Source organism: Zerene cesonia, chromosome 1 (genome assembly GCF_012273895.1).
Source record: "Zerene cesonia ecotype Mississippi chromosome 1, Zerene_cesonia_1.1, whole genome shotgun sequence".
Lineage (NCBI taxonomy): Eukaryota > Metazoa > Arthropoda > Insecta > Lepidoptera > Pieridae > Zerene > Zerene cesonia.
Genome location: NC_052102.1, coordinates 5,019,606 through 5,038,619, shown reverse-complemented (window position 1 = coordinate 5,038,619; position 19,014 = coordinate 5,019,606). Strand labels below are relative to the sequence as shown.

The following is a 19,014-nucleotide window of genomic DNA, read 5'->3' as shown; positions in this document are numbered from 1 at the left end:
TATTTATAATATATAACAGAATTATACTTATACATCGGTGGTTTAGTTTTATAGCGACGATTTGTAATTCATTTCACTATACCTATTTATATTCGATATTCATTATGTTATATTAACAATTGAAAGCAAATCTAAAATTTTTGATTACTTATGTGTAAATTTCTTTAATTTGTGTAGATACGCATAAAATAATATGTAAAATTATACATAATACAAAGTAAATACAAGTATTTTGCAGATATAAATCATTACCTGCAGTATATATCAAGTCAATTGTAGACACAATTTGAAGACATAGAACGTGTCTAAACATTTTCTAGGAATAAATAGAAAAACAATAACGTACGTGGCATATTACGAGGTTTTGGCTAGCGGCCAGGTCGTGGAGACTTTTCTGCTAGTGTTACAGTCGACATAAGTCATATTTTAATCGGACCTCGCTTATGTAATAATTTAACAGTTTTATTTCACATATATTTTCATTTCTGTTTTAGTTTTTCACTTGCCTGTCTTTGCTTTCTTTCCTATTAAGTTTTAAATCGGTTGTATAGAGAGCAAATCCCGCATTAGCGATAATTTTTATCGATAACCGCTGTTTTAATAAATTAATTTAATGTTATGTAAATTTAGTACGAGTAGTATGTTCTTCGTGGTCATTAGATGTGCATTTTTCTTTGACCAACCAAGACTTAAGAAATCATCTAGAACAATTTCGGTTGCCATAAGTGTATAGACAGTTTTTCTTCCGACATACATTTAGAGTCGGAATAGTTTGTTAGATAGAGTTATTGCTTTTGTCTCTCAACAGGAAGTTGGCAACGTAACGCGATAAGTTGGAGTTTAAGACAATTCTAGCTGCCAAAGTGGTTCTATAAGATAAATTGAACAATTAACAACGTAGTATCTATCACATACAATACAAGGCTCTCTTCAGATTGACGTATATTTAATTGAATTACAGTTAGTTTAAATCGTGCGACACAATAATGATTTATCACAAAATATGTTAACTCATTGTCATTGTATAAATGATATATCCACAAGAACACAATGCGTGTACATAAAATATATTCGTATTTATATATATGAACAAATTTACAGTAGGTATTGTATTTATTGGTATGGAGCGTGTGTAAAAACTAACGCCGCCGGAACATGGGCTTACAGCAAAATTGTTGGATTTAGTTTGGGATATACGAAAATCCCTTAGGGATAAGAATGCTTTAGGAATTCAGAAAGTAAAGCTCAGTGGTATGTATTTATCAATGATTATTGTACATTACGGTCTTCTTGGTTGTGTAGTTACATTTATAGCCTTTAAATATCTAAAATGTAACAACATTTTTAAACAATTTTACTATATAATACATTAATTACTTTGATTTAATGAAAAGGCTTCAAAAGGCGATGTTACTGTTAATTATTATGTAGATCTTACATTTGTCAATGCATTGAATTGACTGCAAATGCTTCAATTATCTTAAACCATATTAAAACGATGTCATATTAATGCTTTATGTTTTTTCACGCTATCCAGTGGCACTGAAATGTAAGTATAACAAATGTACATGATATTTATTTCTGTAATATGATAAAAATAAGTTGTAATAACATTAATTAAACCATTTAATTTTGGTAAATTTTTTATTCTATTAAGTGTATATGCACTTGTCATATATGTCACGTAGAGGTATCTAAAACATTGATTATAAAAAGTCTAATTAAATTAAACGAGATCGTGCCTAGCTCTCGTTTCTGCCTGATAACTTAATCGGTAATGGAATCTCTCCAACGAAGTCTGTTTATTTGGATCAGCCGTCTAACGAGCGACTGTAAACACAATTGAGAGTCTTAAGCTTTTCTAATAAGATGGCTGAGCAATAACACGTAGGAGCATTAAGAGATCAATAGGTATATAATAACACTATAATCTAAAGGTGGAATACAATTTTATGAGTTTGTAGGTACATTCTTGCGTTTTTGTGGTGTTTAATCATTTATTTTAAAGGATTATTGAAGTCTGCAGAACAGAGTAATCCACTATCGTAATTGGAAAAGTTATCTTCTGTTTTACGTTCGCTGGATTTTATCCTCGGACTCTTTTATATCTCATGTCATTGTTAGTTTTGTTGTGAAACTTGACTCAAAATACATCTGCAACATTGTGGAACTTTATACTTAAGTATATAAAACTAGTTGTAACTCTTTATAAAAATATTTCATCAGCGAAATATCTAAGGATTATTAAAATTTACATTACATTGATATATTGTATATCATAAAGTCGCGTAATTGTGCTTTCTGTAAGATATCAATGGTTATTATTCCGTAGATTAGATCAAACAACAACATTAATTATTATTCTAACTACCAAAAACTCACTTTCTATAGAAACCACCTTCACAATAGTAGTCAATACATACTTTAATAGTTCGTTCCTAGAACGAGTTTATAAATATAACTCAAGCAACGAGCTAAATATATCAAAATAATAATTTCAGATACGGACAACCAGCGTGTAATAATCCACGTGAAGGATGTCAATGACGAGCCTCCGTATTTTATCAATCGTCCGCTACCAATGCAGACGGTGGTGCAGCTAAACGCCGCACCGAATACGCCCGTCTTTACCCTGCAAGCGAGAGATCCCGATACTGACCACAATATTCACTATTTCATCGTAAGAGACCGAACTGGGGGCAGATTTGAAGTCGATGAGCGATCGGGTGTGGTTCGCACTAGGGGAACGGATCCTTTCCAACTTGATATGGAATACGTGTTGTATGTCAAGGCAGAAGATCAGGTGAGGTTCACATGATATGCAGAATTATAGCATAAAATTATTTTATGTAGCGGTCCGCTGCCGTCGACGTCGTCGTTCGGCTATGCACGCAGCGATGTTTTTTAAACAAACAAACTTTTCAGTTTTATATTTTTAGTATATATAGAGATAGCTTTGATACAGTGACATTATTGCTTGAGTAGGTACCGTCTCTATTTATAATAATATAAATTGTTGATATGACAATATATATAGCAATAATTTGGATTTTATTGCAAAAAGTAATATAATCGCTTATAATATCAAAGTATTTTTCATTGAATGAAATAGTATTATTCTAAATGAAGTTTGGAAAACTCAGAAATGTCTGCAAAGTTTCATACTGGGAGTATTTTTATTCGAAGTCGTGGAGTTGAATAGAATTATTTTTATGAACCAAATGGTAAAAAGAATAGTTCTGAGTTTTTGAGAAGTTGTATGAATTAATAAATAAATTATTTTGATCATATGTTTATGAGTTTGCATTATTGTTTTTTATAACTTGACTTATAACTTACTTATATCGGTTCAATAGTTTAGGAGCCTATTCAGTGCAAACAATCAAATCTCTTTAAATAATATTGATTGTCATTGGCATGTCTATTTTTATAAATATTGTATATTCAAAACGTAATGCAAATTAAAGGAAACTAAAAGCACTATCTATGCTGAGGCTGTGAACCTAATGAGTTCACTTCACCCGCTGTAAACTCTTCGAACCGTAGCACAGGTTAAACACTAAAGAATTTATTGCGTGATAAATCCTTTACAAAGTTTTTTTATTTCTTCAAGCAATATATCGAGACTTCAAGTAAACGACGGTCGATTTATATTAAATTTTCTCAGCAAATTTTTACTTTTTATTAAACTAGCGTTGTATCGCAAATAATGCGAAATCTTAATTTGTTTAAATAATTGTAACATATGCTTTTAAATACTACTTACAATATTCGCTCTGCTACTTACAATTGCGCAAACTCTTGTTAGATGCTTATTATTTAAAATCCCATGTCATGAATAGTAAAAAAGACATAAAAACAATTAGCAAAAAAAATTGTAAGTAATTTGTAATTAACGTTACAATTTAAAAGGGGGGTAGTTTTCACACAATAATTTTTGAATCCACTTGAGTTTACGCATCAACTTTATTCTCAGTCTTCCCATTACCACGATCGCTGATACGTATATTTGTTATTTATATTATTTCAATTTAATTTCAGAGCGGTCGTGTTGACGAGAGGCGATTCCAATCAACCCCTGAGGAACGTCTTAGCATTGTAGGCGGTAAACGGGCCCCTCAGTTCTATCTACCGAGTTATGAAGCCGAGATAGCGGAGAATCAGAAGAAAGATTCTGAGTGAGTATGCGTGGTTTTTTGTTAAAACGCAAAAGAAGCAATAAATTATGTACTATCTAACACATTGCAATGCAATATAGCAACATGTTAATTATCATGCTAATGCTTAAATCTATATATATTTAATTATGAGTCGGATTATTATTATAGTAGAGTTGTAAATTTGATAATATGAATAATAATTCTACCAGCTTTTCAATTTACTTATAAAAGAAAATATCTATTAAAGTTTGATATGAACCAATTGTTAAGATGAACGAAATCTGAGAACAATAAAACTTCAATATTCCATTTTATTTTACTAATTTTAAAAACATTTCTTCATAATTGTTATGAATATGGTATATTGTAACGTGGTCAACAAGAAGATCAATATATTCTAGTTGCAGAATAAAAACATATTTTAATATAATATAATATTTTTTCAATTTCAGTATCATTTCCGTGAAAGCGAAATCGTTTGCCGATCGTGAAATTCGATACACTCTGAAAGCACAAGGGCAAGGCGCGGGTACTTTTAACATCGGTCCAACCTCTGGTATTGTGAAATTGGCGAAGGAATTGGACTTTGAAGACTTGCGTCAACCACACGTGTACTCATTGGTCGTTACTGCTACCGAAGATTCGGGAGGATTCTCTACATCTGTCGAGGTGATTAGTTTATTAATGAAATACATACGATAAACAAAATTACAAATTGTGATGGTTTGCACTGGATAATTAAGAATTTAATGGATGTTAAGAAACATCAATTGTCATTATTAGTTATTTTTGTAGTAAATAGTTATATATCATATCATCATTTTTGTATTATAAATGCAATATCTATAAATTAAAAATAAATATAGTAATGAGAATTAGGTATTCAATAGCAAGAGAATACTCCATCCAGTTTTTTCTTTTGCCTTCTGCATTTGTTATTGCATAAAGAGTTATCATTGCAGCAGGGCTAGACAAATGCGCAACGCTACGCAACTATAAATATTTACGATTGTTATTCCAAGCTAGACATTTAAACATATAAAAATTCTCTTCCACATTAAGATTAGTAAAATTGTTCCACATTGTTAAAAATACACTTTTAAATTTCCCGCCGTTTCGGTACTAAGAAAAAAAAAATTAATCCTTTTGGTTTTCATGGAAACGGTCAAGTTTATCATAAAAACCCAAAAGTATAGATCATAAATATGTCTTTATAAAAGGTATTAATATAAGTTTTCCCTCGTTTATCAGTTAGATAGGATTTTTTTTGCAATTTCCCTATTATTTATTGACCAAAATGTTAGAAAAATTATTATAATTTCGAATGTTACGTCGTACCAAAGTTGAACGTAGAGAATTCTATTCTACTAGCATTTTTGCCGTTTGTCATTTGTGTAGCAGACTGTTGTTGTGGTCGTAATTGTCATTCAATTGTGTCAAAGCCTAAAGCAATTACTCTATAAACCTATTCTGGGAATAATTATTAGTAATTGCGCCAGTTGAACATTTCTAACAGCGCTTGAAAGTTACATGCGGGCTACATAGTGCTCTAAATATAATTTCAGTTAACAATACGTGTCACGGATGTGAATGACAACGCGCCAAAGTTTGAACTACCCGACTACCAAGCCCATAATGTTGATGAAGACATCCCTCTCGGAACCAGCATTCTCAAAGTCAAAGCAATGGACGCGGATTCTGGAAAGAACGCAGAGATTGAATATTTAGTATCAGGTATGACTTTTGAGTTTCGATAAAGCGTTATCACGCTTCCCTATAGTCCCTATCTCATAATAAAATCAAAGAAATAAAGAAGACATGTCATAAATGCGAAAATCACAACTATAATATGTATTTCAATAAAAATGATTCGCCAAACGTATTCGTAGCCGTAAGTATCGAGTACGGCTCGACCAATTCGGCTAATTCTTTTTTTTAAGGCTTTTTTTAATGCACGGTTTATGTAAAGTAATAACCCACCACGTAGGAATTTATTACGGACGCTAGCTGTCCGGTTTAAAAACACTAATTACTTAAAAATAAAATAAGGACTAGGCTATTTCTAAGGTTTAATTCTATTCAATCATCGATACAGCCTGGATAAGGGCACTGGGCCATAGACCCCCAAAATGTGCTACATATTCTGATCGGCAATTGTGGCGATCGAAGTTTAAGTTATTCTGTTTAAAAATAATATGTTGTTACTAATATATAATGAATAGGAAAGAGCTTGTTTATTTGCTTTATTTGCCTTTTTTGTACGTCGCAACAAATCGATACTAATATGATATTCGTAACTAGAGATAGAGAAGGCTAGAAAGTGACATAGGCTACTTTTTATGACAGTAAAACAAAGTCCGTGGTAATTTCCTTTCACTATGCGAGCAAAGTTGCAGGTGCATAGCTAGTACTACAATAAATAAATAGAGTTATAAATTCATACCTTAAACTGTAAAGAACAAGACTAGAAATAATACGAGTAGTGCCACCTGGTGTTGAACTTGAACAGTATGATCATACTTTGGTATTTGCGCCACCATATGCAAATATTACGTAGATGGCGTTAAACTCAGAATGTTTCAAATATATTAGAAGCACTTTTAGAATACATGTATGTGTTTTTATTATTTTAAGGCATCTACATTGCTAGTGCACGTGACGTCCTACTATCCTACTAATATTATAAATCCTATCCTACTAATCTTACTATCTTATTATCTTACTTCTTACTAATATTATAAATGCGAAAGTTTGTAAGGATGTGTGTGTGTTTGTTACTCTTCCACGCAAAAACTACTGAGCCGGTTGCAGTGAAATTTGGTACGTAGATAGCTGGACAACTGGAATAACATATAGGCAACTTTTACCCCGATATTCTTACGGGATACGGACTTATGCGGGTGAAAACGCGGGGGCGCAGCTAGCAATGAATAAATCCGTAAAATTTACTTAATTTTTCATACTCTACAATGCTTATAAAATCGTCGCTTAAAATAAAAAAAATATATTTATACCTAGTAGTTGTGTGTACGCACTCTCAGGATTTAACTTTAGTCTTCAATATATAACTTTAATTGAAAAACTAGATGCATGGATTTACATGGATTTTAAATTCTGGTCTCGAAATGAAAAAGAGTTTATTATTATTGGTGTTTATTAGATATAAAAATTATTTTTTCTGAGCATGATGTAAAAATATTATCGTGGCATCACGAGTTTTAATATTTTTTTTCGTAGTTATATATGATGATATAGAATTGAAAAGATTTAATGATCAGGATATGTAATAAATACGTTAAACACCAAAAAATAATATAAAAAAAATATTTTTTCAGATGATCACTTCAGCGTTGATTCGAATGGTATAATCACCAATAACAAACAGTTGGATGCCGATAACAACAATGCATACTATGAATTTGTTGTTACTGCCAAGGACAAAGGCGAGCCAGCAAAAACGGGAACTGCCACGGTCAGAGTCTATACCAAAAACAAAAACGACGAAGAACCAAAATTTTCTCAGCAAGTATATACACCTAATGTGGATGAAAATGCGGGCCCAAATACTTTAGTTACTACAGTTGTTGCTTCTGACAAGGACGGAGATAATGTTCGCTTCGGTTTTGTTGGTGGCGGTACTAGTTCTGGACAATTCGTAATTGAGGAAATAACGGGAGTCATACGATTGCACAATAAAGCCATATCGTTGGATAGGGATAAATACGAGTTAAATGTAACAGCTATGGACGATGGAGCTTGTTGCGTTAATGGGGATGCAACTATACACACATCAACAGCCGTGGTGGTTGTATTTATAACAGATGTTAATGATAATAAGCCTATCTTCAAAGATTGTCCAACTTACTTTCCAAAAGTAGAAGAAGGCGCTCCAAATGGCAGTCCAGTCATAAAAGTACATGCTACCGATGAAGACAAGGGCGTAAATGGTCAAGTGAAGTATTCTATAGTGCAACAGCCAAATCAAAAAGGTACGAAGTTCACAGTTGATGAAGAAACAGGAGAGGTATCTACCAACAAGGTGTTTGATCGAGAAGGGGACGACGGAAAGTTTGTTTCTGTCACGGTGAAGGCTACAGATCAAGGAGATCCTTCCCTAGAAGGTGTCTGCTCGTTTACCGTTGAAATCACAGATGTGAATGACAATCCACCACTATTCGACCGACAAGTAAGCAATTGTAAATAGATAATGCATGTTTAGAACTTTAGGAATCACAAGGCAGCGTTGCACTTTATAGCCGGTTATGCGTAAGAAAATTTATTAACAATATTAAATTGCAGAAATACGTGGAGAATGTAAAACAGGATGCCAGTATAGGCACAAACATTCTAAGAGTGTCAGCATCTGATGAAGATGCTGATAACAACGGAGCTATCGTCTATACTTTAAGCGCTCCCTATAACCCAGCAGACATAGAATACTTTGAAATCCAACCTGAATCGGGATGGATTGTTTTAAAGAAACCTTTAGACGTAAGTATACTTCATGATCGAACGAAATGTGTGAATTTGTGACAAGAACGACGGATGAAAGGGTCAACTTTACTATATTTGGTGGATGAGTGCTACCTAAAGCCCTAGGATTCAATTGGCACCTAATTTAAGTTTTTTACATGTAAATAGTTCTAAATTATACGCTGCTGTAAATTGCTGTGGAGAAGAGTAAATCCTGGCTATGAGGAGTAGTTGTCCATTGAACGTCGGCGGGCGGCGAGGCGCGGCCGGCGGCGCTTGTTCTTCTTGCAGCACAATTACTTTCATTTGCCGCCAGCGCCGGCTCAGCACTCAATCTTCGTTAAGATTTATTTCCGCACCACCATCTTGCATTAACTATCTTATCGATAAATACGACTTGTGTATAATATCTTTGACCGTAAAAACTGCTGTAAATATTTCACCATAAACCTGTGTTTAGTTCTAAAACATGTACAGTTTCTATAAGAGCACTTCTGTATATTTCGCACTAACTAGTTTTGGATTATAGTTGTTTTCATAATTAACCGATTGATTTGGGAAGCTTACGCTTTTAAACATACCTATATCATTATTGTATGTATGTACATGTTTTGTTACTAATGTCCGACACAGTAATGCAAACCCTATAGTGGCAGTTCGAACCTGCTAGAAACTTATTTGGCGCGCTAGACGACTCTCATGCTATGTATCCACTATAACTTTAGTATATTCACCATAATATTGAATTTTTTACAGGATGCCAGTGTATTATATGACTTATTTTAATGTTAGATTTAACTGAGATGGCCAGATCGCCCTCGGGCAATTTGGCCATCTAACCAGTTGTGACATTATTTCTTCTGTGAAAGGGGCAACGTTATCAAAAGCAAAATTTGTACAGTATACCGTAACGTCCACCGTTTGTAATATATTCATTACAATGAGTGTCGTTTTATTGTAGTCGTTACGAGGTCACCAAACCTTCTTATGACAACCTGACCTTTCCGCCATGTCTTGTATGCAGAGCTGCATGCATTGCCTGCTTTTTGTTAAGTTATTTATTTTATTTTCAATTAGTTTAGTTGATTTATTGTAAAAAGTATTATTAATGTACAGTTTGTCTTTTTCCCTATTGTACAGACCGGAAATTGTATAATACGGTAAACATTATATTTTTCCGATTTATTTTCTTGCACCCTCTTATATTGGCTAATAAGCATTGTTACGTAAGCTAGCACGAACGAGACCTATGCGTGGAAGAAGACGTCGCGAGAGGACTTCTACTTGTTAGTTAACTCTAGTTATTTCGACTCTTATTTTAGTTTGGCTTCATGAATGTATGAACGACGATTGTAAGAACATTTTTGTTTAATTAAAAAAAAACAAAGTAATGAGTAATCAATCGTGAAAGTGGATGTTGATTTATTTATTTCTTTTAATTTAATTGTTTATTAGCAAGGACTACTTATGTGTTTATATTTGAGTTTTTTATTTTTATTTGTCCCCGCTGACCTCTGACCCGTGTATCTGTAGCGGGACAGGTATCGACTTCGCGTGCGCGCCTCCGACAGAGGCGACCCGCCCTCCTCCGCAGACGTGGACGTTGAATTAGACGTGGTAGACAGGAACAATAAACCTCCCATCTGGGACGACATGTCCACGTATGGCCCCGTTCACATCAAAGAGAATGTCACAGTGGGTACCGTAGTGACCAGTGTGAAAGCCAGGTTGGTATAAGGTGCAGCGGGCCCGAGGGCCCGCCGCCCTTCCACTCCCTAACACTACTAACGACGTGGTTTTGTCTGTTTCCATCGACTCTTTCCCCAATAGCGAGAGACATACAAGTTGGAGGCTATGGCTCAAGACAAGGGCTTCCCGCCCTTGTCCAGAACCGTGGAGGTCCAGATAGACGTAGTGGATCGCGCGAACAATCCCCCCGTGTGGGACCACACAGTGTACGGCCCCATCTACATTCGAGAGAATTTGCCCGTTGGTGCCAAAGTGGTGTCCGTTAAAGCAAGGTGCGTGTCTAACTGTTCGGCACGGGCACCGCACGCAGCCCCCCTTGCACGCAGTGTGGCCGCAGCGCCTTCTCGCTCTTCTACCTATCTGTTCCACAGCTATCAACATCGAATACATATTTTCTGCACCCTGTTTGGTAATGCATTCGATTTTGACGGCAAGGTGCGGGTTATAGAAGCACGAGATACGCGCACGACCGTATTCAGTATATTTTTCATTCGCCTCACACAATTGGTGACTTGTTAACCGTGTAATGTTCGATGTCCGTAAATTTTATATTATGCATTTCCACGATCACTTGTGAAACTTTCTGTACACCAGCGTGCATTACTAGCGGGCTCACTGCTTACATGGAATGGGGATTGAAATGTGCTCAAAAATATCTTTAGTTAGAAAGAGATTATGGACTCGATTAGATATTTTTGAACATTTGTCGGTAGGTATTTTAGTCATCTGTGTTCAGTGTAATTGCATGTAGGCTGGTAATTTACTGCATTTGAGTCGTAATTTTACTGTATTGAAAAGTAAAGTTCCTAGTCCATGAGTTTTTTGTTTATTTTCGTTACATTTTCTAAACATAAGCACCAAATAATAAATATTAAAAAAGATTTCAAAAAATAGCTATAAAGGAGTAAAGATTAAATTATTTTTGGTAAGAAAACAGTCACTTAAAAAGTTCTTTTGTATACATCTAGAACTCCAAATTTAAGCTAAACCTTAAAATAATGTAACAGATAATTGTATAAAGTCAAATTCAATGTTGTCATAAATTTTAAATCAAAACATTTTAAAATCGTGTTCTGAAATAACAATTTGGTGTATGAAATGAATGGTATATATTATTACAGCGATTTCGTAAATATTACCTACAGTGTCAATGCATTGCATCATAGTGCATAAACCACACAGTGTTGGCCCATGGTTCACTTCTATTGTCTATCTGTTCATCCTAAACCACATTTTTCAACTTACATGATAATTTAAGACGAAACCAGTACTAAATCACATGACTAATATATTTTATTTTACTTTTAAACAACTTTATTCGTTTTCAATTCATTGTATGCAAAGTTGGATAATTTTTGGATAGATCAATTGATGCTAAAATTGAGAACGAATAATTCACTAAGGTAAGTTAATTGTATCTGTGAGTACTAGAAGGTATCATATACTTTATAAATGAGACCTACAACTACCCACAGAGTGTCCGTTCATTGTTTCGATGTATGTATGGTACTGAATAAAATACAATATACAAATAAGATTCGAACATTAGAATTGTTATTGAGATGACTACGAATTTGAGTACAAAAAACTGGTGTAGAAAGATATATTTACAAATATCACAATGTACACATTTTTTATTGATCAAGATTCAAATGCTTGTTACAATGTGTAGTTCGCAATGGAATAAACAACTCAAATCTTTTGTCTAAAATGTATGGCTAAGTCGACATATTATATACTTAAAAAATCAAAAAGTAGTGCCGTCAGACCTTACTTATTTTCTAAAGGATAAAATTTGGCATCTAGTAGTGTTAATAAATGTATTGAATGTCCACATATCCGCTTAGTAAGACGGCCTATTCGCAGATTTTAGATGAGTAAGATATGTTAAAACGACGAGTAACGTAACTTGAATTCGTTTGGTAGATTTTCATTCATATTATGTATAAAATATTATCATAAAGTTGTATTGAAATTTGTTAGAAAACTTTCGGGGACAATTACTAACATTCACTCACATTCAACGTTTTATAAAACAATAAGTAAGGCATGAAGCTCTGTGCTCTTAAAGTATGAACTATTTATTATATTAATTTCGACAATATTTCAAAATATCGAGCTACTTTTGCTGTAATTAAAATGTAAAAGTAACAAATAATTTAATAATTGTTAAAAATGACATAAAGGCTGTAAATGTTTTTTTTTTATGTTACAGTCGCCAATAGAGCTGGTGGGACGCCTGATGGTAAGCGCTACCAACGCCCATGAACATTTGTAGAGGCATAAGGTAAAGGAAAGGACTGGGAAGGGTTATGTCTATGAAATAAAGGCGTTATAACTTTTTTGTATCTGGTCAAAATTTGACAGGATGTAATACATGTCTACTCCACGGCATGTATTACATCATCACATCATTTTTCGTTTTAATTTATATTCTGTTAAAATTTGCGAATAAAAATATTTTCTGTTGTCACAATACCAAAATAAAGTTATGGTCTTATGAAAATTGCAATATTGACAAATTACACTTACACTAAATAATAACCTACTTAATAAGATTTTTTATGACTTGCAAATAGCATTAAAGTCGATGTATTAATGAAATACATAAACAATTTTTTTTACAATATCCAAACTACACAGACATAAAAGCTTACGAAAATTATTTTAAATAAAAACATGTTCATTTTTACGAACTTATATGAAGATTGTACACAATTTATTTTGTATATTGTATTTATTTTGTACCCATAATATGGTACCGTTTTAGCTTCCCTGAGTAATATCATTAGCGACGTTATTAGATATTGTTTATTTTTATTTGGAGTTATTAAATGAAAAGGAAGTTTTAGCCTCATATTTTTTTTTCCAACTTTATGAAATCACATTTTCTTTGTAAGGCAGTTTCGTGTCCATAACTGATCTTTTCTTTATTCAGTTCGCATTGAATGTCGTATTGTGTTAGATATATCCTTTATATGGTTTTATCAGATAGACTTTACTGTCCCGAATGTTTTTAGCTCTGGTATTGAAAACAACCCAACCGTATTCTACCGATTGATGCCCGGCTCGACGGCTCAGACGAACAAATTTCATACTTTCTACTTACAACAAAGAGCTGATAATGGATTCACTTGGGCCGACATTAAAGTGAACCATCCCTTGGACTACGAAAGCATTAAGGAATACAATCTTACGATTCGAGTTGAGGTAAAAATTGCTTGGTCATTGAAATAGATTCAATTTTGTCACACATTTATTTGTTAAGGGAAAAACCTTTTTAAATATAACCTACGGATGTATTTTAGCTAATGTTTATTCATTAATATGCAGTCTGCAGTAAATTTATAATATTAATCTATAACCATACCCTCAAAAATGAAATGCTTATATCTAAATATGTTTATTGGTTTTTCGAAAATAGAACAATGGAGCCCAGCAGCTGGCGTCAGAAGCCACCGTATACATCATGCTGGAGGACGTCAACGATGAAATTCCACTATTCACAGAGAGAGAACAGGAGACGGTTCTTGAAGGCGAGCCGATAGGAACCAAGGTCACGCAAGTCAACGCTATAGACAAAGACGGGACTTTTCCTAACAACCAGGTAAGTGTCTTATTTCTGTGGGAACAACTTTTCAGTATTTCTTTTTCAAACTATCCAAGCATACTCCTAAAATAAAACGCTTTGTAGTTTGTTTTCAAGGATTATGGAGTGTTTAGCGTTAGTATATCTATGACTTCAAAGTTGTTGTGAAGATAAATTTGAACTGGACCAATATATATATATATAGCACTAGTTATTACTTTTCCCTGTATAAAAATCTTGTTACCCATTAATATATTTAATTATATTAATTCGATACGGTATCCTATATAGACAATACATTGGTATATATGTAGATATTAAAAGCATCGACTTCTGCGCTTTTATATATAGAACATATTATTTATAAACGAATTTTTAATTATTTCTAGGAATTTTCAAGTAGAATATTCTTTCTTTTTTATATTTCTTTCTTTCAATATTTGTTTCTTTATTTATATTTTCATATTATTAAATGGTAATTGAACAGTTTGAATAACTCGTTAATAAAAATAGAAGTCTGCGTCAAGATTTGTAACTTGATATATTTTTTCTAATTGGAAATAAGATAATACAACGAAAATTCTAAATTATCTGTTATAATTATTTAACTGCCCTCCGCATAGGGTTGAACAGGGATCGGAAAAATTGAAAAAGCTTTGGAAATACATAAGGAAGCTGTCATTACGTAATTTTTTTCCGTCATCATTAAGAAATAATTGTTATCATGTTTCGGCTAGTTCTGTTAAGCTTATCCGTGTTACAATTAACATTAATAATAATTGAAATTGAATGTCAATAAGTGCTAAATATTCTATCAATCAGCGAGCCGTGAATCTGGTTAAAGACTAACTTCGAGTTACTCTGCTAGTATTATTAAAAATCGTATGATTAAAATAGGTGCAGTTGGATTCATTCGGTTCGCTGTGATGGTATTCCTGTTTACTCGAAAATATCAAAATGAAATACGTAATTATACTTCTAGATAGAAATTGTGTTCTCAAAATATGGTCATGACTCTCTTCAATTTGCAATAAGTTATTAAAATTTAGCGGAGGAAACTAATATTTTCCCAAGTATAACTTATTGAATAATTCAAATGCATGCAGAATAGCCATTTAATAAAATAGTTAAGTTTACAATAACATTTTACTTGAGTTTATTTGCGGGCGTACATCAGAGAAATGTATCCTGGTTTCTACAAAGTAAATATGATTATTCAATGTTCAATGTTCACCACTAAAATTATTGAAAACGGGTACGTAAAGTGATGTTTTTAGAGAAATTTTTTTGAAAATTTATTTTCCACTTTTAAAGAGCCATAGTTTATCAGAAGCGCATAATTGTATTAATAATAACATACCCAAACATAAAACAATACATAATAATATATGTAACTCAGAAAGAAATATAAATAATCGATATGTATAATTTTATTGAAACTCCTGTTCTAACTCAAAACAAAAAGGTATGATTAAATATTAAAAGACTATTCAGATAGATACAAATATTTATTGTTAAGTCTTCAAAATGTTTAAATTTTACTTAAAAAATTAAAATAAGCTCTCATGGTTATAGGGACAATCACTATGTTCAACTATCTGCACCCAAACATCCGACCAATTAATGGATTGGATTGCATAAGTCCCGCACTCCGTCTGATAACCACTATAAGGCCGGATTGTTCTAAACTAGCCACCTTTTTTAGAGATCGTATACGATATTTGAGATTATGTTCAAAAAGTATTTTCGAGAGAAGACGTATTTCTTAGTTAAAATATACTATATCTCATCCTATAATTCTATTAGAGTGGATGCAGATAACAGATATTTGTTTACCTTTATTTTAAATAATTATACAAATACAAAATAAAGACATCTTGCAATCACCAGAATATTCATAAGGAATTTCGAAAGAATTCACAAAGGTCTGAACGTATTTAAATCCTCTTAAGCGGCTTATTCAAAACCAGATTTGTTTATATATTTAACGAATGCACTATACATGCCTACATGTGCGGTATCTCAAAGGATTTTGAATATTTAATTTTCATTCGCCTCTGCACTGCCATAGTAGCTAATATTGATGGCACACGTCGGTTTTGCCGTAATTGGAATTACATGGGCATGTTTATTAGATTTAGAACATTCCATTGTTTAGTAAGATCGATATTATATCTTCCTATATACACTAGCGTGATCAGCCAGCAACCAATATGTTAATATTCTATAACTAAGAATTATTTAATGGCCGTTCGTATTTGAATTTATTACCATTGCACATATACATAGCAATCATTTGTTTGCCTCTAATGTGTATCTAGCAACATATTCAATATGTTTCCGATAAACCGTCAACAGTTTAAGCTTCACAGCTTTCCTCTCGAATTCTCAGAATAGGTATTACAGGAATAACTTGAATCGAGTAATTCAGAGCATGATATTGTTTGGTCAGGTGTACTACTATATAGTGGATTCCCCGAGGAACGAAGGCAAGGACTTCTTCGAAATCAGCATGCAGACAGGCGAAATCTTCACAAAGGTGGTGTTCGACAGGGAGAAGCAGGGTGCATACGCTTTGGAGGTAGAAGCGCGCGACGGGGCTCCCTCGGCGCGACCGAATTCAGACAACCAACCAAATTCAGGTAAGTTTAACGAGCTTTTATAGGTTATTTTTTTTAATAATTTAATTAAAAAAAAATGTAGAGTAACTTCATTAATATGATATTAAGATATTGTGTTGTAATATGATTTATTTTGCGACCAAAATGTGACATCGATATTTCGGTGCTACAATAATACACGTTACGAAATTTTATTTTTACGTTAGGTATAATATAAACCATTTCCATTTTCATTGGCCCGTTTCCTTTTCCTCACCCGTCCTAGTCCATTCCTTCTTTCCAGTCATTAATCCTTTCCTTTTCCCTTACCCCATAAAAGCGGGCGGCGCATTCACAGAGGTACTACCTTTGCGAATGTTTATGGACGTTGGTGATCGCTTACCATCAGGCGAACCACCAGCTCAGCTGCCCGCTATGACATAAAAAAAAAACTAGATCCGGAAATTTATTTCTTGCATTTAATATTAAACTCCAACCTTTATAAAGGCAAAGTGTTAACGCGAAGGTAAAATAGAATAGGTAGACATTTATAGAGGTCGGGGGCTGTCAACAAGAGGGAAAACCTTTCTAAAATGTTAGTATATATAAAGCTTAAACGCCGACGTAAGGCCTTGGAGTTACAAGCTGTCAGGAACGCACCGGCCTCAGGCTTAATCACTTTGCGACCCGCATTCTAATGTCCATTTTTTCTTTAGTCAGCGTCATAAGACGGCGAACACCTAGTGCGGTGAATTTCTGTGAGCGTTATTTAACTATATCACCCTCATCGACGCAAATGTTGACAGATACACGAGCGAGTAATATTTCGCACGATTTTCGACGCATTGGAGAATTGATTATATCGGTGCTAGTGACAGTATAAATTGTTCGCCTAAGGCTACCTCCTATTAGAGAGGTGAGCCGGCGACGTTCTACGGTATCGCGTCATCGTAAATCAAGTAGCGGTATAATAAACCGCCGCCTCTGGCATAATCCGACTAAGCTCCTCATCCTTGTATCTGTCTCACGTGCACAATAGCAAGCTTTGAATCAGCTCAACGCTTACTTAGCTCCCCGCAGTATACAATTTCCTTGATGCATCATGAATACCATGAATCTATACGACTCAATAAAACGCCAACTAACTACTTTCCGATCGTAAAATCCGTACCCGTTATCTTTGTTTATAGCTGGGAATACAAACACCGTCCGTGCCGTAACGTTCATGTTCGATGTATATTGATTATTTAACAATTGATTATTTATTACACGTAATTGTTTGTGAGCATTAATTTAAAGTTGTGCTGTATGAAGTATATGCATAGGTGTAATTCCGTAGGGCGATCAATGTTTACTATCTGGATAGTTATATCTAGCTTGTTACATCAGACGTGCGTATCTCTTTATTTGCGAATAATTTGTCGTTGGGTTAGTTATGCGTCATGTTGGGCCTAAAAGCCACGTACCATTTCAGCATATTGCAGCACATTTGTGACCAGGAGCGCGTTTGGACGCGTTTCGCATACTGATGAGAAGTAGAGGATAATAGTAACCATTTTAGTCGGAGAGTAGGAAATAAAACTCAAACTAGTCTCCCTTCTGCTATTATTACATACAATAAGGCGAGTAAAATATTTTCAGCGCTTTGAGAAACTCTACTTGAAAATGTAACCACATTCACAATTAACAATTATTATGTTTATTTATGTGCGTAATCTTCATTAATGTTGATTATCATTGAATATAAATTCTGCGAAGTAATCAATACTCCTACGTTGTCCTAATTACAATTCTAATAGTTGATGCATTACTAAGAGGTCTTAGCTCCCTCGTTAAGTGATTCAACTAAGTATTGGATATTGCGGTTCGGAGGATTAATATGATAGCGTAATTATTGTTTTTCACTAACATTAATTGATACTAGACGCTCATCCCGGCTACGCCCGGATATCAAGATACCTGTTTTATCCCAAGGGAGCATTTAATCGGGATAAAAAGTATCCTATCGACTAAGTCAACTCAAACCCTGTCTGTATACCAAATTTCATCAAAATCCGTTCAGTAGTTTCGGCGTGATTGACGGACAAACATCCAAACAAACAAAGTTTCACATTTATAATATTAGTGTAATTAGTGTAATTTTAATGTTGTTAAAATTGTTTACTTTTATGTTTTGGCTTATAGTTAATATGGAACTATGTTAGCTCCTGTATATAATTTTATTTTACTGCGTCGGCTTTCTATTGGATGATTTTGTGACTTTTATTCTACTCACGCTTTCAGCGTGTTTACGACTTGCCTAATTGACTGAACGAGATAGATGTTAGCTAGTCATTAAAATGTCTATTACGGTTTTTGTTTCCTTTTATATCTTACTGCATTGTCTTGTTATATCTTTTATCGCGACCCTCTTAAAATTCTCATAATGAAGAATTTACGACCA

At 33.7% G+C, this 19,014-nt stretch overlaps 2 protein-coding genes across 2 annotated transcripts; both read left to right on the top strand.

Annotated features, from left to right (window-relative positions):
• Positions 1-1,541: 1,541 nt before the first annotated feature.
• LOC119828270 (neural-cadherin-like) lies at positions 1,542-13,538 on the top strand. The gene is made up of 10 exons (XM_038350386.1): positions 1,542-1,549; positions 2,502-2,803; positions 4,042-4,178; positions 4,613-4,829; positions 5,726-5,894; positions 7,496-8,346; positions 8,460-8,651; positions 10,167-10,360; positions 10,464-10,654; positions 13,403-13,538. Exons 2-9 carry the CDS (start codon positions 2,582-2,584, stop codon positions 10,540-10,542), a joined length of 2,061 nt encoding a protein of 686 aa, XP_038206314.1. The 5' UTR covers positions 1,542-1,549; positions 2,502-2,581; the 3' UTR covers positions 10,543-10,654; positions 13,403-13,538.
• On the top strand, positions 13,443-18,110 carry LOC119833197 (neural-cadherin-like). The gene is made up of 4 exons (XM_038357145.1): positions 13,443-13,592; positions 13,807-13,989; positions 16,424-16,613; positions 18,046-18,110. Exons 1-4 carry the CDS (start codon positions 13,443-13,445, stop codon positions 18,108-18,110), a joined length of 588 nt encoding a protein of 195 aa, XP_038213073.1.
• Positions 18,111-19,014: the final 904 nt, after the last annotated feature.

Coding starts and splice junctions, on each gene's coding strand:
- LOC119828270 (XM_038350386.1), top strand. CDS start 2,582: ATGCAGACGGTGGTGCAGCTAAACGCCGCACCGAATACGCCCGTCTTT. Junction 8,347..8,459: donor CACCACTATTCGACCGACAA/GTAAGCAATTGT, acceptor ATTAAATTGCAG/AAATACGTGGAGAATGTAAA. Junction 8,652..10,166: donor TTTTAAAGAAACCTTTAGAC/GTAAGTATACTT, acceptor GTGTATCTGTAG/CGGGACAGGTATCGACTTCG.
- LOC119833197 (XM_038357145.1), top strand. CDS start 13,443: ATGCCCGGCTCGACGGCTCAGACGAACAAATTTCATACTTTCTACTTA. Junction 13,593..13,806: donor ATCTTACGATTCGAGTTGAG/GTAAAAATTGCT, acceptor TTTCGAAAATAG/AACAATGGAGCCCAGCAGCT. Junction 16,614..18,045: donor AGACAACCAACCAAATTCAG/GTAAGTTTAACG, acceptor GTACCATTTCAG/CATATTGCAGCACATTTGTG.